Source organism: Pyrus communis, chromosome 1 (assembly GCF_963583255.1).
Source record: "Pyrus communis chromosome 1, drPyrComm1.1, whole genome shotgun sequence".
Classification (NCBI taxonomy): Eukaryota; Viridiplantae; Streptophyta; class Magnoliopsida; order Rosales; family Rosaceae; genus Pyrus; species Pyrus communis.
In genome coordinates this window covers 10,620,579-10,645,752 of record NC_084803.1, presented here as the reverse complement: position 1 = coordinate 10,645,752, position 25,174 = coordinate 10,620,579, and the positions used below count along the sequence as shown (strand labels likewise).

The 25,174-nt window shown below is 37.7% G+C and overlaps 2 protein-coding genes and 1 pseudogene across 2 annotated transcripts; 2 read left to right on the top strand and 1 right to left on the bottom strand.

Annotated features, from left to right (window-relative positions):
• The first annotated feature begins 1,018 nt into the window (after positions 1-1,018).
• On the top strand, positions 1,019-8,176 carry LOC137741884 (UDP-N-acetylglucosamine transporter UGNT1-like; annotated as a pseudogene).
• Positions 8,177-16,357: 8,181 nt separating this feature from the next.
• On the top strand, positions 16,358-16,985 carry LOC137741794 (U11/U12 small nuclear ribonucleoprotein 25 kDa protein-like). Its single transcript, XM_068481538.1, has 3 exons — positions 16,358-16,538; positions 16,649-16,742; positions 16,877-16,985. Exons 1-3 carry the CDS (start codon positions 16,358-16,360, stop codon positions 16,983-16,985), a joined length of 384 nt encoding a protein of 127 aa, XP_068337639.1.
• A 3,490-nt stretch (positions 16,986-20,475) lies between these two features.
• Positions 20,476-23,723, bottom strand: LOC137738162 (serine/threonine-protein kinase PBL34-like). The gene is made up of 6 exons (XM_068477791.1): positions 23,363-23,723; positions 22,362-22,681; positions 22,114-22,249; positions 21,806-21,939; positions 21,598-21,721; positions 20,476-21,263 (listed from the first exon to the last, which is right to left on the bottom strand). Exons 1-6 carry the CDS (start codon positions 23,481-23,483, stop codon positions 20,809-20,811), a joined length of 1,290 nt encoding a protein of 429 aa, XP_068333892.1. The 5' UTR covers positions 23,484-23,723; the 3' UTR covers positions 20,476-20,808.
• Between the last annotated feature and the right edge of the window lie 1,451 nt (positions 23,724-25,174).

Below are 25,174 nucleotides of genomic sequence, written 5' to 3'. Positions count from 1 at the left end.
ATGAGGGTCTTTCCTCGTGTTCAGATAGCTTGGGCTCTCATCAGGTGAATTTGTTGTAAGCATTGTGTTAGATCATATCCGTTGGTTAGTGGAGATCTATCCGACCGTTGGTTAGATCATATCAGTTGGGCTCTGATATACTCTGCAAGCCAAGTTGACCCGGAAAGCCGAGCCGACCATAAAAACCGAGCGGAACCAACAAGCCAAGCCGACTATCAAGCCGAGCTGCGAGGCAAGTCGAGTAGACATGCGAGCCAAGCCGATTCAGCAAGCCGAGTTGAGAGGCAAGTGGAATACTACTTAGTTAAGCAGAAGGGCCAACCAGCGAGGCAAAAGCTGGGAATGGGTATAGGGCTGGTTTGGTATTGCTATGCTTTGAAAAAAACTGTTTTTGTTGTGCTGTGAGAATAAGCGTGAAATAAAGTAGCATAGTGTTTGGTAAACTTTTTTATAAAAGTGCATTTGAAAAAAAAAAAAAAAAGTAGTATTATAGTGGTCGATAAACTTTTATATAAAACAGATGTGAAAAAAACTGGTTTTTCAAAGTTGGGTTTTGCAACTTTGTGTTTTTGGCTTTTTTTCATTCAAAATTGTGAAAAAAGCTGAAGCTGAATATTTACCAAACATAAAAAAAGATCCCAATTTTTTGTAATAGTCACTTTTTTCAAAATCACCTCAGTACCAAACTAGGCTTAAACTTACCATTTGAAAACCAAGTCAGTTGGGCGTCTCGCAGAGCAACCCTCAAAGAGGACGTTGTGACTTTATAAAAAAAAAAAAAAAAAATGAAAGGTTTTTCGGCTTAATCCGTCGACATGCAAACCAAGCCGACATACAAGCCGACCCACCTGCAAGCCTAGCCGAGCCGGTTCAATAGTTATATATATTGTTTGATTAAAACACCACGCAAATGCGAATAAGAAGATAAATTTATGAGCAGATTAAAGCGCTGGCGCGATTGTGTATTTGTCTAGTTTCTGCTTTCTGCCTTTGAATTCATCGGTCAATAATTTTTCATTCTGCAGTTGTCTTGATAGTGTTCAACAAAGCCGCTCTTTCTTCTTACAAATTCCCGTCTGCAAATGTCATCACACTTCTCCAGGTACCACATGATCTGCTAATTTTTCATTCTTTTTTGTTTCTTTATTCAAATTCTGCAGCTCCAAATGCATGTTATTAGAAACCATTGTACCGTTTAAGACGTTGCTTCACACTCTTCCTCTTGCACTATCCTATTTGCTTTACATGGTAGGTATATGACCAGTGGGGATTCTTGCTCATTCTTTGGCTAGACATTTTGATATCCCTTGTAACGATGCATGCCTGTAATCCTCATGGTGAAAGTTGGTTACGATGGAATCAGTGGGTGGTATAAATGTTCCTACGTACACCACCCCTCCGACGGACTGCAGTAGCTTTTACAATGATTGTTGAGCATGTTTTGTCAGGGCAGAAACATTCATATCCTGTTGTGGGCAGAAACATCCATATCCTATTGTGTCATTGGTTTTATTGGAAGAAATAAAACGAAAGCTTGTTACCTAAAATTCAGTCATTCCCATGAGTGTAGGTTGTGATTAGGTCTTCATGTTGCTGACACATTTCTTGATGGAATGCATACAAGGACTTCATCAGTGTGGGGATAATTATACTCGGTGCAGTTGTTTGCTGGAGCTCGGGATTTGTCATTTGACGCCTATAGCTATGGCTATAGGCGTTGTCTTTGTTGCACAATCAGATGCACACCCTTGTAACGATGCATGCCTGTAATCCTCGTGGTGAAAGTTGCCTATAGCTATAGCTATGGCGTTGTCTTTGTTGCAAACATCTGTACAGCAATATATCTTGCTTCTATATATAGCTCATGTTGGTAGTATCTTTGTCCTCTTGCTATCTTATGCCTCATTTGTTTATGTGAGACTTGAGTACTAGGTATCGTTAATAATACGAAATACGCTTCAATTTTGCAGGCAAATAAGCGAGATTGGTCTTAGTACCTTCGGCCTAATGTGGTGCAATGGTTAGAAAAAGTCTTAAACAAAGTTTTATATGTTGACCTTCAGGTTCATTTTGCATGAAAATGTACTCTGGCTTAACTGATATTCTACGGAAATCTGATTTCTGTATCATAGGAATAATATGTGGACCAATCTCGCTGTTTTGGGCATCAATCAGCGGTGACCTAGAAGGGATGATAAGCTTCCCGCATCTATTCTCCCCTGGGTTTCAGGTGCTTCCCTTTCATGAGAAAAATTGTCATTCTAATAGTAGCCAAGATTGGTGCATTTTTAACACTTTGTTGAATTGTAATCTTGTCTTGGCCCAAAGATAATTGATCCGGCCCATACACAAAGAAAGATCCATGCACATGCTAGAGAATTCTAGCAAAGTTCAAGTTGGTGGAAGAGTCTAGAAGAATGGTGAGGATTCCACCAACATACAAGATTAGTGTAGATAATTCTAGCTTAGGAAGGTAGTGGAATTATCTAGATATCTCTAGCATGATGTTTTCATACTTCTCCAAGGTTCCATCCATGCCTATAAAAGGAGAAGGCATCCACACCATTTGTAACAACCAAGAGAGCAAGTAGTAAGAAGTGAGAGTGTCAAGTAAGAAGTAAGAAGAAGCAACAAAGCTTCTAAGAGTGTTTGAGTGTTTCCTTTTGTACTAAGTTTGTGAGTGAATAAAAACCTTGTGTAATACTTTGAGAATTCTTTCTTTCTCTTGCCTATCAATTCCGCTGCGTTACATTTTTCTTTGTGAGATAAACATCTCTAGAATAGTGAAGCATTTTTCAACCCCAACAAAGTGGTACCAGAGCTATGGCTAGCAATGCTATGGCAGCCTTCCAAGTTCCAGTGCTCGACAGCAACAACTTCGATAATTGGAGTATCAAAATGAAGGCCCTTTTGGGTGCACATGATGTCTGGGAAGTCGTGGAGAAAGGCTACACTGAGCCAGAAGATGAAGCTACTCTGTCTCAATCCCAGAAGGAGAGTTTGAAAGATTCAAGAAAGAGAGACAAGAAGGCTCTCTACCTCATCTACCAAGCATTAGATGACAATGGCTTTGAGAAGGTCTCGAGTGCAACCTCTGCCAAGCAAGCATGGGAGAAGCTTCAAACCTCTTACAAAGGAGCCGAACAAGTGAAAAAGGTTCGTCTTCAAGTATTAAGAGGTGAGTTCGAATCTCTACAAATGAAAGGGTCTGAATCAATCTCTGATTATTTCTCAAGAGTCTTAGCCGTTTCCAATCAATTAAAAAGAAACGGAGAAAAGTTAGAAGATGTTAGAATTATGGAGAAGATACTACGCTCATTGGACCCCAAGTTCGAGCACATTGTCGTGACGATTGAAGAAACTAAAAACTTGGAAGAAATTAGTATAGAGCAATTAATGGGTTCACTACAAGCATATGAAGAGAAACATAAGAAGAGGCAAGGGAATGATGAGCAGCTCCTTAAGACGCATGTTCAGCCAAAGAAGAAAGAAGAAAGCTTCGACAACGAGAGAAGCCGATACGGAAGAAGTCGTGGTCGAGGTCACGGACGTGGACATGGGCGTGGATGTGGTTGGAACTTAAACAACCATAGCAACTACGAAAGAGGAGAAAGCTCAACAAAAGGTCGCGGAAGAGGACACTCAAACTCAAGGTATGAAAAATCTCAAGTTCAATGCTACAATTGTCAAAAGTTTGGGCATTATGCTTGGGAATGTAGAGCTCGAAACAGCAGACTTGATGAGAAGGTCAATTATGTGAAAGAAGAGAAAGAAGAGAATGGTGTTGTGCTACTAGCATGCAAGAACAATGATGGAGACCAAGACTATACATGGTACCTTGACACCGGCGCCAGCAACCACATGTGCGGAAGAAGAAACATCTTCGTAGAGCTCAATGAATCAGTGAGTGGCAACGTTTCTTTTGGAGATGAATCCAAAATACCCGTAAAAGGAAAAGGTAACATCCTTATTCCCTTGGAAAATGGCGGTCACCAATTAATTTCGAATGTCTACTACGTGCCCAATATGAAAAGCAACATTTTGAGTTTGGGTCAACTCTTAGAAAAAGGTTATGATTTTCATACGAAAAATTATATCCTTTTTCTTAGAGATGACAAAGGAAGATTAATTGCCAAGGCGAAAATGTCAAAAAACAGAATGTTTCCCATGAACATTCAAAACGATGTTGCAAAGTGTCTTAAGATATGTTACAAAGACATATCTTGGCTTTGGCATCTTCGTTTTGGGCATCTTAACTTTGGGGGATTGGAGTTATTATCCAAGAAGGAGATGGTGAGAGGCTTACCGTGCATCAGCCACCCTGATCAAGTTTGTGAAGGATGTTTACTTGGGAAACAGTTCAGGAAAAGCTTTCCAAAGGAGTCGACCACAAGAGCCCAGAAGCCACTCGAGCTCATTCACACCGATGTGTGCGGTCCAATAAAACCAAGCTCTTTGGGTAAAAATAATTATTTCCTTCTCTTCATTGATGATTTTTCAAGAAAAACCTGGGTGTATTTCTTGAAGCAGAAATCAGAAGTCTTTGGAGTATTCAAGAAGTTCAAAGCCGCTGTAGAAAAGGAGAGTGGTTGCAAGATCAAAGCCATGAGATCTGATCGAGGAGGAGAGTTCACTTCGAAGGAATTTCAAGAGTTTTGTGAAGCAAATGGAATTTGTCGACCTTTGACAGTTCCAAGATCCCCTCAACAAAATGGAGTGGCGGAAAGAAAAAATCGAACCATCCTCGACATGGCTCGAAGCATGCTCAAAAGCAAGAAATTGCCTAAGGAATTATGGGCAGAAGCTGTAGCATGTGCTGTCTACCTATCCAATCGGTCTCCAACAAGAAGTGTGTGGGGAAAAACTCCGCAAGAAGCATGGAGTGGAAGAAAACCAGGTATTTCTCATCTAAGAGTTTTTGGAAGCATAGCCCATGTACATGTACCAGACGAGAGGAGAACCAAACTCGACGACAAAAGTGAGAAGTTCATCTTCATCGGCTATGACACCAATTCAAAAGGCTATAAGCTGTATAATCCAAACAATGGGAAGACGATGATCAGTCGAGACGTGATGTTCGATGAAGAAGGAGAATGGGATTTTGGCCCGCATGCAGGTGATCTTCACTTCTTTCCTCAATTTGAAGAAGACAATGAACAAGGGATGATGGAGCAAGCAAGAGAGGTTCAACAAGAATCCACTACTCCACCTGCTTCACCAACATCAACCAATCATGGTAATTCATCAGCATCAGCATTGTCAAGTGGGAGTCTAAATGAAAGAGAAGTACCACGCACAAGAAGTATACGAGATCTTTATGAGGTAGCTGAAAGACTTGATAATCCTACACTTTTCTGTCTCTTTGCTGATTGTGAACCAGTCGACTTCCAAGAAGCAGTGCAAGATACTAAGTGGAGGAAAGCAATGGATGAAGAAATTGAAGCAATCCAGAAGAATGATACATGGGAACTCGCTATTCTTCCGAAAGGACACAAAGCCATCGGAGTCAAGTGGGTGTACAAGACAAAGAAAAATGCCAATGGAGAGGTCGAAAGATACAAGGCAAGACTAGTGGCGAAAGGCTATAGTCAAAGAGCCGGAATCGACTATGATGAGGTATTCGCACCCGTTGCTCGGTTGGAAACTATACGATTACTAATTTCTTTGGCAGCCCAAAACAGTTGGAAGATTCAACAAATGGATGTGAAGTCCGCCTTCCTAAATGGAGTCCTTGAAGAAGAAGTCTACATTCAGCAACCGTCAGGCTATGAGATCAAAGGGCATGAAGACAAAGTTCTGAAGCTGAAGAAAGCCCTCTATGGGTTAAAACAAGCACCACGAGCATGGAATAGTCGCATCGACAAGTACTTTCAGGAAAACAACTTCATCAAGTGCCCTCATGAACATGCTCTCTACGTCAAAGTCAAAGATGGAGATATTTTGATTGTGTGCTTATATGTGGATGATTTAATCTTCACCGGGAGTAATCCAAGCATGTTTGAAGAGTTCAAGAGAGTGATGACCCAAGAATTTGAGATGACCGACATCGGGTTGATGGCATATTACCTAGGCATTGAAGTCAAGCAGAACGAAGAAGGAATTTTCATCTCCCAAGAAAGCTACACAAAGGAGATACTGAAAAAGTTCAAAATGGACGACTGCAAGCCCGTGAGCACGCCAATGGAGTGCGGAGTCAAACTAACCAAGTATGACAAAGGAGAAAGCGTAGATCCAACATTTTTCAAGAGTCTAGTTGGAAGCTTGCGCTACTTGACTTGCACAAGACCAGATATTCTCTATGCTGTCGGATTAATCAGTCGCCACATGGAGAATCCCACAACAACACATTTGAAAACGGCCAAAAGAATTCTTCGATACCTCAAAGGTACTGTTAACTTTGGCTTGTTTTATTCAAGTTCTGATAACTACAAACTTGTTGGATATAGCGACAGTGATTGGGCAGGAGATTCCGACGATAGAAAAAGCACTACTGGATTTGTGTTCTTCATGGGAGACACTGCATTCACATGGATGTCGAAAAAGCAACCGATTGTCACTCTCTCTACCTGCGAAGCTGAATATGTAGCTGCTACTTCATGTGTCTGCCATGCAATCTGGCTGAGAAACTTGCTGAAAGAATTGAGAATGCGACAAGAAGAGCCAACAAAGATCTACGTCGACAACAAGTCTGCAATAGCTCTAGCAAAGAATCCAGTATTCCATGACAGGAGCAAACACATAGATACCCGTTATCATTTCTTAAGAGAGTGCATTGCAAGAAAGGATGTGCAAGTGGAATACGTGAAGTCTCAAGACCAAGTTGCCGACATATTCACCAAGCCACTCAAACAAGAAGACTTTGTCAGACTAAGAAACTCAATTGGCGTCACAAGACAAGATTAAGGGGGGATGTTGAATTGTAATCTTGTCTTGGCCCAAAGATAATTGATCCGGCCCATACACAAAGAAAGATCCATGCACATGCTAGAGAATTCTAGCAAAGTTCAAGTTGGTGGAAGAGTCTAGAAGAATGGTGAGGATTCCACCAACATACAAGATTAGTGTAGATAATTCTAGCTTAGGAAGGTAGTGGAATTATCTAGATATCTCTAGCATGATGTTTTCATACTTCTCCAAGGTTCCATCCATGCCTATAAAAGGAGAAGGCATCCACACCATTTGTAACAACCAAGAGAGCAAGTAGTAAGAAGTGAGAGTGTCAAGTAAGAAGTAAGAAGAAGCAACAAAGCTTCTAAGAGTGTTTGAGTGTTTCCTTTTGTACTAAGTTTGTGAGTGAATAAAAACCTTGTGTAATACTTTGAGAATTCTTTCTTTCTCTTGCCTATCAATTCCGCTGCGTTACATTTTTCTTTGTGAGATAAACATCTCTAGAATAGTGAAGCATTTTTCAACCCCAACACACTTCACCTATACTCTCTCACTCTCTCTCTTTCCCCTTCATGTTTCATAACTGGCTCGACTGCATATCTATGCCTTTGCCATCAAAGATTTTTTTTGACATGTGTGAGTTGAACTGGCTTAATTCGAATACTTTGCAGGCTGTGATGCTTCTTTCCTGTGTAATGGCCTTTTCAATAAATTACTGCGTTTTTTGGAATACCACACTGAATTCAGCTCTCACGCAGACAATTTGTGGAAATTTGAAGGTATGTAATAATCATTCCGGACCATACAAACATTTCGGGTGCTGCTGATTTTAGACTGTCAAGCCAAGTGGCTTCCGTATGGTTGTCACTTTGTAAAAATCCACTGCTCAAATCAGAGTTTCTACTGATAGGATTCTGTGGCATATTTCCTTCTTCGTTCTGACAAGTTGTTGAAGCCATACTTTTAGTTGCCAATTGCAATATAAGTAGTCCTTGTTACTCCGCATCATATACGTGCAAGTAGGACTCCAATTGTACTTGATCTTGATTAGAAAAAACGCATTAGAGCCGATGACCCAAATGATACATGCCGGTACAACAACACCCTGCATTGGTATTCTTTTCTGCATGCTGTTGTCTTCAACAGTCACAGCTGATCCCTGTCCGTGCTATTTTAGGATCTTTTTACTGTCGGACTTGGCTGGTTACTCTTTGGCGGGCTTCCGTTTGATTTGGTAAGCATATACTCCCATCTTCCTGTTATTCCAGTAATGCTCATTAATCATTAGACTCAGTAATGACGGTCAATATTTTGCTTCCTTTTCATGTGAACTACTGCCCTACCTTACTTCAAGTTAAACGTTTGGGGTACTGTAAACTCCGAGGGAAATGAAAGGCAAGTGGCTGCATAAAGTCTTCCTTCATAGAGGAGGCGAAGTAGTGCTCCGATGATTGGGAATGGCTGCCTACATCTTGATGGGAAATAAATAATCTTTTTAACTTAGGCTCAAAAGATTAAAGTTTATTAAACATGTAGCTCATGTTTGTACGTGTTCCGATTTCGCGCAAGGTGCCAAAGTTTAGTCTTAATTTTCATTTGGACAGAAGTAGGCCAATGCATTCGGTACCTAGTTTGCAAGTAGCAATTTGCTAATTAAGTAGATTTGACGTAGTGATATATAATTTAAGACACAACTTTTGTTACTGCCTGGGAGAACTTTTAGTTTTTAATTTGAAACGGTGACAAAGCTCTTGTTCTTAAAAATTGTGAGGGGGTTCTGAAATTTTGCAGAGCCTACTACCATCGCTTTGAGAAATATATGCTGTGTTGGAAAATAGTTATTTATTTAGTGTTTGGATTTGGGCTTAGCCCATTTGAATTAAGTTTTCGTTTCCTTGCTTATTAGGAACGAGGGTTAGTTTATTATAAATAGAGAGCTTTGTGTTATTCAGAGATGATAAGTTAGTCACAATGTAGTCTCTTAGGGTTTTGTAGCTGTTTCGGCATTCTCAGTTTGTTTAATAAAATTCTTATTATTTTGTAGTCTTGTTTGTTTCGCACTTTGATATTCAATTTGGTATCAAAGCAGATTTGATCTTTTGCGGTTGATATGTTCTTGGTGGTATAAACTTGTTTTTCAGTCGCCAGATATCAGTTCGGTTGTAGTTTATTTTGTCTTTGTACCTAGATTAGGGTTTTGTCGTTGAAAAAAAAAAAAACACACAAAAATTGAACTCGTTGTTGCACCAAGCCTTCGGAGCCTTAATCCGTTGTTTACTGCTGTATGATCCCATGGTTTCGAACTGCTGCTGCCCTGAACTTATGCATCAGCGTCCGCCCCTGCACCGTATCTGACCCACACGCCCGCTGCCTCGTTTGCCTGACCGAATCATCCCACCTGCATCATCCTGTCTCGAACCTCGCTTGCTTGAACCACCTGCATTCATTGTCTTCTACATCCACCATCGCTGCTACTCGACATCCACGAACCCATCACTTGTTTGACGAAGCCCAGACCCGAGAACCACAAACTCGGATTGAGTTCGTCTCCGCCTTGGATCACTGCCGCTGTTTCTGACCTGCCTGCACCACTGCTACTGACCGCCTTCGACCCACGACTGTCCTCGAACCCTCATCGAGTTGCTGCTACGAACCGAGATTGCATGCTGCCACTATCAATGTTGTTTGCTGCTGCGAACCCAGATTCCATGCTGCCACTAATATTAATGTTGTTTGAAGAAAAAAGAAGGAAAAAGAAATCAGGAAGAAAAAATGGGAATCATAAGTTGATGTTGTTGGATTGCAAACTATTAGGCCACTTGTTGGTTTTGAGTTCCACGTGGGTGATAAGAATAGTTGTTGTTGTTGAGCCTGTATTAGGAAGTACTTGTTGCCCACTTCAACGATTGCTTGAGTGCTTGAGTTGGTGACCACTCGAATGATGCTGTGTACTTGGTTATTAATTGGATCGTCTGCCGGAATCTGGTTGCTTGCCAAATGGTTGAATGATGGAATTGCTTGACTACTCGTAAGCTTTGCTTGCTTGTTTGCTTGGATTGTTCGTTTGCTCGCTTGAATCACTTACCTTGTCATTTCCGCCTAACGAAGCTTGCCTTGTCGTGTCCGTTTAACAGAGTTTGCATTCACATCTTGTTGGCAAACTCTTGTCGTGTGCCGCCATGAGTTTGACGGGAGGTGTTGGAAAATAGTTATTTATTTAGTGTTTGGATTTGGGCTTAGCCCATTTGAATTAGGTTTTCGTTTCCTTGTTTATTAGGAACTAGGGTTAGTTTATTATAAATAGAGAGCTTTGTTATTCAGAGATGATAAGTTAGTCACAATATAGCTTCTTAGGGTTTTGTAGCCGTTTCTGCATTCTCAGTTTGTTTAATAATATTCTTATTATTTTATAGTCTTATTTGTTTCGCACTCTAATATTCAATCCTAGGTTGCCTGACTAGGGCAACTTTCATACCTAGTAAGGGAGAGCAACTTATCCAAAATTTTCTATTGTGTGCTTGTGTCAAGGGAGAACAACTTATATGGAAAAAATTTGTTTCCACATGGCATTTTGATCAATAATATAATGTCACAAGTTATGTGACATAATTCTATTGAAACGAAATATATTACGGTAGTAGTGAATCTATTTCATATAAGTCGTGGAGAGAAGAAGTCTTGGTTGCACAAGGTGACAAGCGAGTTTGCCCCAAATGTCAAGCACAATTGAAACACACCACATGATCAATATCCCTCGTTTCATGCAAACTGACCTATGACTATGAGACAGATCTTGCACCTTCTCCTCACCAACTTCGGATCCGAGCTCTCCCTTCAAAACGCCAGAGGTCTCAAAATCCATGTTGCTTATGTGGCGCGTCGATTGATCGACCATAAGGCAAATAACTGCTGCTGAAACAACTAGATTAAAGCAAAAAGAAAAGAAAGTTGTAGTGGCGTGTGGGAGGCAAGAAATTATAAAATAAAACAAAATAAAAAAAGAGAAGAAAAGTAGGTCCAAATATTCTGTGTTTGAAGGAAAAGAAAGAAGAAAAACCTACTGTTTGAAGAAAGTATGTTTGCTTTCGTGATGAATATAAAAAGGCCAACATGGTACCGGTCCCCTCTGCTTAGCCTGAAAGAAATCTCACTTATGAGTCGACCATGGGTGTCTCTTTGTCTACCTCTTTAATCAAAGACTCTCAACAACAAAGGGATCCATTTTTAGACCAGAAATATTCAGCTGACTTCTTGTACATTGTTCATTGTTCGTTAATACTGTTCAATTATGCATCACATGATCATACTAAAATTTCATAAGTACATACTTTGGATACAGTTGAAACACGTACTCAATACAAATACTTAGAAATACCATCATCATGATGAGTGTTTTTTCTTTTTTTTTGGCATACATCATGATGAGTTATTGAGTGACATATATTGATTAAAGAATTCTTAAGTGTGGACAACCAAACTACGTGACCTTCCAACCACACACAAAACACCCTACTTTGAGTACTCTCTTGTATTTGGTGACATCCCCTTGTGTTTGGCACCATTTCATGGATATCTTACACCATTTGAATGGTCTAATAGACTATCTCATGACCATCTCCAACTGTTCGTACTTAGTACGTGTTTATACCCAATTAATTAGCTAAGACTAGGAAAAGCCAAAGTGGAGACATAGCTGCAGGCGTAAAATCCCATTGCTTTTGACCTCCTCTCAGTCTTAGTCGTCTAACAAAGAGAAAGACCTAGGATCTGGTGTAAGTAGTAAGATGAGAAGGGGGGGGGGGGGTGTGAGAGAGAAAGACTTTCTAGTAAGAGAGTGGGGAGGGGGAGGGAGACCGGGGGGGGGGGGGGGGGGGGGTGGTGTTCTTTTGCTCTTCCCAAAAGCTTCAAAGAGAAGAAGAGGGAGGGGGAAGGCAGGTGGCCCTTAAAATAAAGGGAAATGTGGATGGTGAAGGGAAAAGGGAAGACAAAACCAAGGAAAGTGTCGGGCAGTGGAGGCCCAAGGCAGGGCTTCTTTGGCGCCGGTGTCCCCGCTCTGGGTCGCTGCCTATTCCTCCTATTTGCTGAATTAAATTCATCACTCATCACTCTGAGTGTGTGTAAGTGCACTGTTGCAGTTGAATTTGCATGCTAATCAATTAATTAATTAAAACTAATTTACTAAAACTGTGCGTCTGTCTTTGTGTTTGTGTACGTGTGTGTGAAAGATAGCAACTTTGTACGTACTACTCCTCCTTCCATTCCGAATTCTTTATTCTTTTTAGACAAATCACTTCGCTGACATTCTGCACTCGTGTTCCCAAGATTCCATCTCTCTCTCTCTCTCTCTCTCTCTCTCTCCCTCTCTCTCTCTCACAAGAGTACTACTGCACACACATGGCACTGCATGCATCTGCTCTTTTGACTCATCTTTTAGTTTCTATATACCTGTACATTCTTTATACTTATTTGGGCACTACCAAGTGCCGCTTAGGTTTAACTTGCAGTTTGCATAATAATAGGAGAGGGAGGTCTATAGTGCTAGCTTAGCTAGTGTTTTTCTAACCCACTTAAAAACCCTACTCAACATTTTGTTTCTACCCTACGAGAGCCATACTTTCATCTCTCTTTTTTGTCACGCGTTAATATACAAAGTTTCAAATTATATGTTATGTTATGTTTGGACGAGAAATTTTATAATTTTAAAATGATTAAATGCAATACATTTGTGAAAATTTTAGAATGACACGTCTTAAATTTTTTTGCTTAGTGTACTTATAGTAACATTTGTAGTACTGTTTGAACATTAACTTTGCAGTACTTAAGCAATTCATTATTAATATCCTTTGCGGTGCAAATTCAATAATTAAATAAAGTTCTTTGAAGCTTTAAAAGTCCCTTGTCTCTAAACAAATTATAGCCTTAATGCATGCCAATTTTGTTTGATCGGGTGCGTATAACCAAGAATGATAATTAGAAAATTTGTGGTTGATATATATTCAAGGACCCATTTTACAGTCGGTTTGTTTCGAAACTAAAGAAAAAAAAGGTTATATATATATATATGTATGTATTATATATGTATGTGTGTGTGTGTGTGTATTACATATAAGCCAAGCATCTTATTCTTAGGTTAATTAATTAATCATCGAAGAAAAGCATGACATACTAATTAAATTGAAAAGGGTGGGGGTCTAGAATTTGGATAAAATATTGTAGAAAGAGAGGTATAATCAAAAGGAGCTGTTTGGGTTTTTTGGTAGGAGAATATTTCAGGTGCATGCGCAGGGGAAGTTGTTTGATTTTATTTGAGTACAAACTAAGCATGACAAACCCTAAAGTAAGCGTTGCTCCCCATTCACATCATTCCACTCACCTCCTTCTTCTTCTCCCCCTTCCCATCCTCTCATCCCGAGGTAAACCTACCAGTATACATTCTCATCCCTCTCCCATCCCTTCCCTCTCACCTCTCTCTCTCTCTCTCTCACACACACACAAACACATCCAGATAGCTGTTTCTTTTGTTGTATGTATGGCACACACATGTTAATCTCTTCGGTGAACTAGCTCAAAAACTCTGCATTTGGTTGTATTGACGACTGTTTAACCTAAATCCATAACCCTATAGTGCGTGTATATATCCACATATATATATATAGATATATATAGCTAAGATATCATGTACGGCTCTTTCTAGAAGATATCTCATCTGTGCTATATAATTGTAATCTCATTTTTGTTTTGATGTATATGTTTCTTATTGCTGCATGTTATGTTTGTATCATGCATATTTTAAAATCCCACTTCAATAACTATCGATTTTTTTATATATTCATTATTTCCTGTAGTGGAGTATAAAATGCTATTGCCCTATGCATTTGTCTCGATGGTGCTAAATGGATGCAAGTCCTTAATATTTTGAAATCCCACAAATCCACTTCCACAATTCTGGCCCCAATTCGACACCCTACAATCCACTATATACCTTGACCTTCCACCCCACCAAACGAGCAGCCACCTTAATTAGTTTAATTTTTCTCCACAGGAAATAACCTAAAAAATATTCTCTAATCATTTTTCTTTAATTTGATTGTAAACTTTAGTGTAGTCAAGTTGGTTAGAATAAATGTGTGTTACCTCCTTCACATTTAAGATTGAATCTCTTTCTATAGTTTAGAGTGAATTAAAATATCGCTTTGTAAAACAAAAATGAATTTGGTTCGATGGATCCGACATGGGACCATATTTGGTGTTCTTTATTCAAGTACTTTTGCCCCTTTTTTAGGTAAGTGGTAGCAGCTAGCCCTGCTAAAAAGGCCAAAAGACCGCTACAAACTCTTTAGTTTTGCCCACATTTTTTCAACATCTAAACGTGCTTTCGGGTTTCACGGTGAAAGGACATCTGCTTTTATGCTAGCTAGCTCTATCTTCTTTCTAATGGTATGGATATTAATTATATGCATGTTTGAGAAGTAGCAGAGAGCTAAGCGATGTTGGTGAGGTTCAATCCGAAGACAGATTTACACATCCCTGCCCGCGTAAATTGATCTCAGATTGAGCCGCGCCAATATCACTTTCTTAATTATTTGTTGCTTATTCATAACTGCTTGTCCTCTCTAACCTCATCATGTTTTTATTAACTAATTTAGGGTCTTTGAGCTAGCTGCCTGGACTAATTTATGTGACTTGTTGCATGATATCGCATGATTTACTGTTAATTTCTACCGAATGTATACTTCTGTTAGTTAGTTTTGTCTTTCTTTATCAACAGAAGAAGAGTGGAAATTCAAACTTGGGATAAGCAGGAGAGCTAATCGACCGGTGATCTCCTTCTCGATCTAGAGAGATCGGTCACAGATATGCACTCTTCCTCCCTCTCTCTTGTGATTGTTGGTTTATGGTTCGAATATCTGGTTTTACTTTTGATCGATCGACATAGTACTGTACTTTAAACGTCAACTGTAGTACGTATTCCTTTTTCATGTATACTTGGTGACAGTTTATACTATCATACTCCTTTTATGTACATGTTCGTAACTTGCATTCTTTGAACAAAAATTAACTAGTCATATGTAGAATAGAAGTCAATTTTTTTAGAGTTCATCAAGTGTATACTGTTAAGAACAAATCCCACATTGATGGGTGGAGGAATCTTGCATGAGTTTATAAGAAAGTTGAGCTACTCCCCATATTACCAATTGGTTTTATGGTAGAACGTCATCTTCTTTATGGTATCAAAGCAGGTGGTCCCATATGTGAAGCTCAACGATCACAGTGTTCCACGTCACTGCATTTGTGTTGTTCATGTGTTAGGCTTACAAATTCGCCACACGTAAGGGGCTTGAGAATGAATCCCACATAGATGGGAGGAGGGACATTGCATGAGCTTATAAGTAATTGGCTATTCCCCATATTACTAATTAGTTTTACAGTGGAACCTTAACTTTCTTCGAAAACTTCCCATTGTAACTAATAATATCATATGTAGAACAATTCCATTTTTTTTAAGACACGGGAGAGCTATGGAATCATCAAAATTAAATGTAAAAACAACATGAAGAACTTTTGTTTTTCAAATCCTATGTATATTTCTTGAGCATTGTAAGTCAATATAACCAATTTTCCTCCCAAACTAAGGCCAACATATCACTTGTTAAAATTTCTCTTTATTGACTTCTCCTTAAAAGCACAAAACACCGATTGATTAAATCCTAATGTTAAAAATATTTTGTGACCTCAAATAAGTTACCCATTTTTTCCCCTTCTTATGGCTACGTTAGGTCCGTATGAGATAAAGCAAGTTAAGTCCTATATGTAAGTGGAAACTTTGCCTTCAATGTCGAGATAATTAAGGAATGAGGCTAATTAATTTGTTTGTGGCAGCCATTCAAATTAAGAATGAAACGTAATCTTAGCATCTTAAAAAAATAAAAAAAATAAAAAAAAAACATGTAAAAGAAATGAAGAAACTGTTGATTTTTGATTTATTGAGTTGAGTTTTTCTCCTGTTTTTTGACGTTTCTGTTTCTCTTTATACGCGTTGACATTAATCTAACAATTTTCTTTCTGTATTTTTGTTATTTGACCAACCATTTTATTTAGAGCCACATTTGCAGCCACCACCACCCATATTTCCTTTGTTTTCCTTTTTGCTGTTTTTGGTTTAGATTATTACTTACGGCCCAGAAATATAGCCGAGCATGTAGGGTTTCGAAATTGATGGATGTACCACCTATTAATTTGCGTACTTTATTCATGGTTATGAAATATTCAGGCACCTAAAATCTTGTGTTTCCAGTCAGAGCAGTTAATTTGACTCGTTGAAAACACTTTCGGTTTCTGATATATTTCTATTAGCTAACTCCATCAAACACTCCCAACAAACTTTATTTTGTAATTAAAATTTAGGGTACCTCTCGTTGAGGCTGAGGATTTAGTTTCTTGAGTTTGGTTTGTGTGCATGCGCATGAAAATGGACGTGGGTATTTGTGAAAAAGAGTTGGCGACGAATGCCACCGCATGCAGCCTGTTTCCGGCATCACTATCTCCACGGAGACTTCTCAGCGGTAGCGGTCGGAAGAACCATGCTTACCGAAAGCTGCCCCAGGAGCCGCTTAAGCTCTTCGTCATCAAATTGGATGGCTCTAGCTTTGGTATGTAAATTTAATACATATATCACTGCTCATGCTTGTTTTACGTACGTACATATAATTAATCGTGTTTTGTTGTGATTAATTAATTTTCTTCTTCTTAATGGAGGCAGAGATTCAAGTTTCGATGACAGCCACGGTGGCCGAACTGAAAGAGGCAGTGAAGGATGTTTTCAGTCAGTCGCCGATAGATGAAATGATTTCATGGTACGTATAAATACAAGCTTTGCATGGATTTGGTTTGTTTCGAAAGTAGTTAGAAGGTATATATTTTGTACCATTTCTTAAATATTTGGACCAGAAAAAATGTGATTCAAATAACTATTAAAATTTCTGAACAGGTCACATGTGTGGGGTAATTTTTGCTTATGCTATAAAGGTCAGAAGCTACTCGATTACAAAGCATTAATCCGACTTTTTGGAGTCAAAGATGGCGATAAGGTTGCCTAGCTATATATTATTGATATGGACACCTTTAAACTTTTACGCTGAATTTTGAGAAATGAAAAATTAGTATCCGGTTCCTAGTTACTAATGTTTATTGATTGAAACCTTATTAGTTTTCAGATTTTGATCCAAGTTTCTAGCATTAATGTAATAATGAATTTACATGTCAATTACATATTTCTTTTAAATAAAAATTAATAAATGATTTAGAATTTTAATAGGCACTCACACCTTTATTAAACTCCTAATTAATTTTCAATTCAAAACATTTCCAAAATAAATAAATAATTAGAAAAAGTTTGTACCCATTAGCTTTTTTAAAAAATATTTTCAATTTTTTAATCTTATATGCACCCATTCCTGTAATTTTTTCAAAATTTTAATCTTAAAATGTATCATTCTTAAATATATCAATTTGTTATATGTAAAATGTATCGTTGTTTTTTTATATAAAATCTATTCAATTTTTTTCTAATCCATTTTTAAACTTATATGGGTACATTTTTTTTTCTTTGATTTGAGAATGTATCCATGTCAAGTTTAATCGAAGAAATTTACTAATGTTATTAAGCCTAACATCTCCTTCTTCTTCTTTTTTTTTTTTTCTTTTTTTTTTTAGTGGTTTTGAAGAATGTACCCATGTTTTGGTACAATAATTTTTTGGTTAATTTTGATGAATGTACCCATGTTTACACACACACACACAAATAGTATAATTTATATTCTAAAATTTTTAATCCCACAAATTATGGGGTTTTATTCAAAATCTCATTAATATAAACAACTATAAATTGCAATTTTAATTTAAAAAATATAGTAACATACATAGAAATAAATTATCACATTAATTTCAGAGACTTCAATAAAAAATTGAAAACCAACAGGGTTTCAGTCAAAGAATATTTATAGTTAGGAACCGCATCTAAAGTCTCCCTTTGAGAAATTAGTCAAAATGATTAAATTTTCAAATCTTAATTGTCGAAGTGATCAGTTTCGATTTATCATCAACATCCGATTGTTATGCCATGAATATTTGATTGCTAAGTCATTGATATTTAATTGATATGTTTTTCAGTATTTGATTTTGATCAATTCAACAATTGAGATTTGATTTTTGATTAATTTGATTACGAAGATTTAAGTATATATTGTAATTTTACTGTAAAATGTGCAGATATTTTTTGTTCAACGTGCTTCAATTAAGTATGAGCGGGAAAAGCGACGGTTAGGGTTGTGGAGGAAAAGGATATGTGACATCCCTGCTTATGAACAGCTAGTGAAGTTGTGATGATGATGATTGATGAATGACAATTACACATGAATAATTTGCATGCATGAAATATTAGGGTTTGTGGATGAATTCTTCCACTTGAGAAATCTGATTCTTTCATATGTTGATTAATTTGATTAGGCATATGTACGTTGTTTATAGTTGTAGCAAGAAACACAGAGAATTTGTCAGTTAAAATCAGTGTACAATGCAATGAAACTAACACGCAGCAGAAAATTGTAAAATTGTGAATATTTCATGGATCGATTACTTACGAAAACTGAAAACGAGGTCAGTACGTGGATCTTCAGATGATCAGCTTCAATTTGGGATCCGATTCTGCGGAGAGCATATACACTTACAGGAAGGTGCAGCATGGTTAAGATTTAAGAGGATAGCAGGATGCAGATGAAGACCAGGTTTTGATGTACATAGAAAGGGTAGTAAATCAAGATCTTCAGGATTATATCTGTCTTGCTCTGTATGCTTACAACAAGTTTCAATAAATTTTAATGAAAGAAAAAATAAAAAAGCTCAAATTTTCAAGAGTTTTTTTAGTGTTATTGTCATGCCATGTGATATTATCAGTGTTTCAAAAACCGTACCTTAAGATGTGTTTAGGCAGTTTCAGAGACGGAGCGATTATGAAAACACCTATGTCCAATGAGAGTAAACTTAAATTTGACTAGATGTGGTCAAGACATGCCTAGGCGATTGAGGCGTTCGATTGGGCATCTTTTTGTTTAAAAGTTGTCGAAATCTGCAGAAAAAAATTAATTGAAATCTAGAAGTTTTTTAGTTGCTGAACCGGTTGTCCTTCAAAAAAGATGAAGATGGTCGTTTCGACTGACCCACTTTTGCTGACAGTTATTACCTTAGTATATTCCCCCTGATATTAAACTTTTTAGTTTTAGCTTTTAATATTATTTTATGGATAATGCTAGGGAGATTAAATTTTCAAACTAAATTTGCAAATTAAATGATGTCACCAATAAATAAGCACGTTAATCAATACTTAGTAATAATCCAATCATCAACCACCACATCACTTAGATTACAAAATTTAGTTTATAGATCTCAAAAGACTGAAAATAATACATTTCAATAAAAGTATCGTGTATCCTTATATTATTCTTTCCTTAAAAAAGGGTGATTGGCCAGCAAGTAAAAAAGATAAACATCTTTTTGTTTTATTATTTCTTTTGTAACGTTATATTTTTTTTCCTTGTAAAACGTTTTATTATCCTTGTTTTTCTCTTTTAAGATTCTATGTATCCTACTAAATATTATATATACATATATAATTATATATAATATTTATATATATAAATTTAGGTCCCGTAAAGCCGTCTCATGCCTTAAGTTTTCACTATGCGGGACTATTCATGAAGCGTTTTATCTACGCTTTTGCCTTTTAAAACATTAAATATTACAAATCTATTCATGTAACATATGAATCTATGTATTAATATTAATTTTACGTTCATCACACATTTCATTTACGTTGACCGTTCATATATATGGTTTACAACACATGTACTTGTAACATTGTGTGACAGTGTGACCACCGCACTAGAAAAATTCTAAACTTTCGGTAATTGTTGACAAGCTATGAGTGTGGTCGTCATCCTTGTTCATTTCTGGTATTTGACTTAAAGAGAGAATTAAAGAACATATACCAGGTGAGATTTAAGAACCGGCCAACTTGCGAAATGCTTATGTCATAGAAAGTTATGCGCAGAATAAAGACATGCCGCTTTGCATCTTAATTTGTGGACTCGTCGAAAGTATGTGATCAGGTGCTGAACTTTGCAGGAAACATGCTGATGCTGCTTGCTAGCTAGCTTATTCTTTAGGTAGGCATGACCTAAAATTTTAACCGATGGTTTATTCGTTTCACACGAAAACTACGGGGACTAGAAGCGTGTTTTGGCCTGATCTGCACAGGATAAACTCAACGGAGTTCCTAAATCGAACGAAGCTTTAAGCAAAAGAATCTGCAGGACTGGAAAGAAAAACAGATGGAAACGAAAGTGCAGTTTTTTAATTTTTTTGACAGAGACATCTTATTTACACTGAAGGAGAGGCGTGAGCTTAGCCTCACAATATGCTAGCAATGATGTGGTTCAAATTCGCCTTCGGCGAGAAATGAACCTAAAACCTCTCACTTACAAGTGAAGAAAAATACCACTAGAACGAAAGTGCAGTTTTAGATAATAAAAATTTCATCAAAGTGACTGACATTAATTAGCTGCAAATAATAATCTCAGAAAGGAGAGGTTTATCTAATTACAAGATATATATATATATATATATATATATATGTGTGTCTCAAATGAAACATAGGCGTGACGAACAATGATTCCAAAATATCAAATGTGCGCTCTCGAATGCAAGGGTACTTGAAAGAAAATGATCTCATGCATCTTTCCTGGCCTCTTCCACTTCTTTGGCTCGAAGGTTTCATACACAACCGTTTTAACAAAGGCGACCTTTGTTTCATTCAATTGTGTGTCGAGTCTGCAGTAGAGGAAAGGGGTTGACCGCGCACAACAATCATCTGCGTTGCTGCTTGCCAGTATTTAAAGGAGAATCTCTGACGCTCTTAGACTGGCTGTAGGTGAGCTGGTGAGTTCCGTCAGGTTTCTTCTTTCGCCTTCCTTGTTGAGATAAACGAGAATGATGAGTTAAGATGGCGAGGTCATTGAGATCCTGCAACGGAATAAGAACCCTCACGACTTCATCCATTGTAGGGCGGGATTTTGGGTCCCTACTGAGGCAGCTGTAAGCCAATTGTGAGACCTTCTGGACCCCTTTAATGGAGTAGTTCAATTCCAAGCGTGGATCCACTAGAAGGGAAAGCTTTCGCTTGTCAGCTAAATGTGGCCGAGCCCATGCCACAAGGTTTTGTTCTCCACTAGGGCGTTTCTTATCCATGGATCTTCTTCCTGTTAAAATCTCAAGTAAAACTACACCAAAGCTGTACACATCACTTTTAGATGTCAAGTGTCCTGCGAAAACGAAGGGAACACAAATTGTACTAGTTAGACCTCCGATTTCTTATGAAACAAGAAACTCAATATAGAGATTTGAGTTAATTATTTCTGGATCAATAGGATTCAATAAGAAAAGAAGTTCACATAGCTAAACTCATTTGGACATTCATAATTTTCTGAGTGCTCTGCTCTTAAGGTTCGACTCTCTTTTCTTTGAATGTAAAACATATACAACATACATGATCTTCAGCTATCGGTCTTCTTAAACTTCTAATCATTACATAAGGTACTGTATCTAAAATTCCGAATATCTCGAAAAAATTTGAACCATCTGTTATGACTTTCTTACCTGTCATCACATACTCTGGAGCAGCATAGCCATATGTTCCAACAACCCTAGTAGAAACATGTGTCTTGTCTCCCTGAGGCCCAGCTTTCGCCAAACCAAAATCTGAAAGCTTTGCATTGTATTCCTATAAAGAAAACCCAACTTGTTGAATCCTTTAAGCAAAAGAATCAGCATTTTTAACCAGCAAAATATGAGGTACATAACATACCGAATCGAGCAAAATGTTTGATGTCTTAAAATCTCTATAAATGACGGGTTCTGGACCGTTGTGGAGAAATGCCAACCCTTTTGCTGCACCAAGTGCAATCTTAATCCTATTCAACCACGGTAGAGGTATAGTCCCTTCAAAAAATTTTGAACCATCAGCAACCATATCATACAATAGTATTTGCAGATCATTATGGAGAAAGGTCGGATTAAAGATATGAATTTAACCATCCAAAATGCATCCCATTTGAAGAGATTTAACAAAGATGACAAGGATGAACAGGCAACAAAACATTCACATTCACTCACTCCTGAAAAGATGATTTTCAAGACTCCCGCGGGTCATAAATTCGTAAACAAGTAACCTCTGATCATCTTCGATGCAGTATCCGATAAGCTTTACAAGATTAGAGTGGTGGAGCTGCCCGAGAAAGTCAACCTCAGCCTGCATCGAAAAAATAATTCACTTGTCAATTTCCAACATTTAAGTGCTCCAAGAACAATCCTTTTTTATCAACAATAATTTACTAACCCAAGGCAGATATAGTTTTACTAACCACCCATTCTCTATGGCCTTGGAGACCATCTGGCTTTAAGCTTTTAACTGCCACTGTAATCCCTGACCCGGGTTTCGCTGGCCCTGTCCCATTTTCCTCTATCCACCCTTTGAACACGTATCCAAATCCGCCTTCCCCAAGAATGCTATCCGGCCTGAAGTTCCCGGTTGCTGATTTTAGCTCCTGAAAAGTAAACTGGAGCAACTGGCGAACCGGCTTCTCATCTGATGGCGGTGGATTGGGAGCATCAGAGGATAGTTGGGCTTCATTTGGAGGCAAGAGGTCTCTATTGCTGGCATTAAGATATCTGGTCTCTGTAGCTGTAAGTTGTAGTGACAGAAGGACTATTAGCCACAGAATATGAACATACATTTTCTACAGAAACTAAAACGTTTGATTCTCCGTTGATTCATTCGTGCATGGAAAGAAAATGGGAGTGTGAAAATCAATCCCGGGCAGAAAGCCCGAAAACTCAAATTTTGCGGATATTTGTGAAATTAATAAGACATCAATTGACAGGAAAGATATTGACCAAAAAAAAAAAAAAAAGGTGACATGAAAGTCTTTGTCCAATTCACAAAGATCATCAACCAAGGAACATAATTAATGCATCAAGGCAAGAAGTAGCGCTATATGAACTCGAGACCTCGGATGCAGGGATGATTTGCTTTTAACCAACTGAGATACAAGCGACTTGCTCGTCACATTGAATTAGAGTGAAAGAAAAAGAAAAAGACTGCATTTTTGGTGGCTAGAGCTCAGGATATTGATCTGGGAGAGAAATCAGCACAACCCAAGTTTGAGATCTGGACTACAAATCACATACACACCTTGATTTCTTCATACAACAATAAAATTTAAATTTTTGTAAGGAAAAAAAAAGGGTAACTTCATTAATCTTTTAAGATTCATTGATTTTAAGAAAAACCCATCTGGTAATTGAAATTTCAAAAGTAAAACATAAGCTGGTTATCTTGTAAGAAGAAGATGTATATATATACCTGCATCATAAACAAGACTAGTACGAGGGATAGTGTTGGCAGAGTCTTTGGAAGCAGAGGATTTGCAGGTACCGCTAACGCCGCGTTTAAGGACAGCCCAGCAACCGCACTGGTTGTCCATGGATGCTTAGAGGTGTTAGCTTTTATGGGTTGTCAGCATAATTGCATGGGATGTGAGGGAATAACAGAGAGAGATTTACCATGCTTTTATGCTTGAGTGTAAAAAACAGAGGAGAGAGAGAAAGAGAGAAGGAGTGTGGAGAAGAAGAGAGGAGGAGAGAGAGGAATTTTGTGATGGTGGTGGTGGTGTTTCTGCTGCTGTTGGAGATTGCAGGCATCATCATCGCCATCATCGCAGTGTGTACAAAAAGAACTTTTTTGCCACCACCTTTTGTGTGGGGGATGGGTCCGATGGGAACGCCTCTCTCTACCTTTCTCTCTCACTATAGATTACCTAAAATTTTTAACTAAGGGTAAGAATTGCTTTAGTAGAAATACAAGAGTTAAGTCAGTTGATCAAGATAAGGTACGAGCTTATTAATTTGAATCTAAAAATAAGCGTAGGTAATCCCTAAATGCAAGTAATGAACCATATGAAAGTTTAGAAACTTTTTTAGGTTAATAAACAAGGTGTATGGAATTCAGATGCATCAATCATTAGAAAATGTCTGCAAGAATAAAAAGAAACGTAATAGATGTGTCGCTTGAGAGATCAATGCATTAGTAGTAACACATGATGACGTGAGAATCACATTGAAAAATTTCGATATTCAGGAAAGTAATGTGTTTTATGTAAGTAATATGCATTATACGTTATTTCTATTAATGTTCGAATGAATTCTTGCTAATTGTGATATTGTTGGGTCAAAGCTAATAGGAAGGCAGTCAAGAGCATATTTGAGTGCAATCCCATCACACTCTCTCTCCCTCTTTCAAATGGCATTGTAAATATATTCCTATATGATTTTTGGGTGGGAATTAAATGGCTTATCATATGTTGGTTATTTATTATTTATTATTTTAATTTCTAGAGGGGCCCCTTCTAAAGGGGAAAAAAAAGAAAGAGTGCTTGGTGAGTGGTCATTTCTTCAACCAACCATGAAACAAAATTGTATTCTATGATGCTTTTTGGGGTGAATAAAAGCAATTTTGTGATGAGATGATATTCTTTTGAGTGATACTAGTGAGATAAAAAAAAATTAAACCGTTTTATATGAATTATATAATATGACGGTTGATGGACATCTTTTTTTAAATTATTAATATTAAAAAATGAATTCAACTATAAATTGCTATATATGTTGTAATCTGCAAAAAGAAAATCTAAAATTTTAATCTCTAGCATTTTCTAATATATTTTTCCTTCTACATACAACACTAGACACTGTTTTGCAACTTGACAAAAAGGCTTTGTTGGAAAGGAGTTTATGCCTATTGCTTGCCCCCACTAAGTGTGTGGGGTCCCACCTAGTGTAGGACTCACCACACAAAGAGAGAGAAGTAACACTGACAGTGCTGACTAGTGTATCCCACTTAAGGTCATCATATCATATGGGCATACAAAGGGAAGATATCCTATTGCAGCAAGCATAAAGTTAGCAGGCCATGCATATGATATAATTGGTGTTGGTGAACTTGGTGCTGGACAATGGGAGGAGAAAGATGGAGGAGGTGTATTGAATTAATTTTGAAATCCAAATATGCCCTGCATTGCAAATACCAAAACCCTTTTCAAATTGGACTTACTTGGTAACTATGTAGCTATATGTTGGCCAACATGTAGGACCCCAAATCAGATCATGCATATGATCA

What these genes read in the sequence shown, in the direction of transcription:
- LOC137741794 (XM_068481538.1), top strand. Translation starts at nt 16,358, where the DNA reads ATGGACGTGGGTATTTGTGAAAAAGAGTTGGCGACGAATGCCACCGCA. An exon ending in ATTGGATGGCTCTAGCTTTG is followed by an intron (nt 16,539 to 16,648) that starts GTATGTAAATTT and finishes TAATGGAGGCAG; the next exon opens with AGATTCAAGTTTCGATGACA. An exon ending in ATAGATGAAATGATTTCATG is followed by an intron (nt 16,743 to 16,876) that starts GTACGTATAAAT and finishes ATTTCTGAACAG; the next exon opens with GTCACATGTGTGGGGTAATT.
- LOC137738162 (XM_068477791.1), bottom strand. Translation starts at nt 23,483, where the DNA reads ATGGACAACCAGTGCGGTTGCTGGGCTGTCCTTAAACGCGGCGTTAGC. An exon ending in AAGGCCATAGAGAATGGGTG is followed by an intron (nt 22,250 to 22,361) that starts GTTAGTAAAACT and finishes TTTTCGATGCAG; the next exon opens with GCTGAGGTTGACTTTCTCGG. An exon ending in TCCAGAGTATGTGATGACAG is followed by an intron (nt 21,264 to 21,597) that starts GTAAGAAAGTCA and finishes TCGTTTTCGCAG; the next exon opens with GACACTTGACATCTAAAAGT.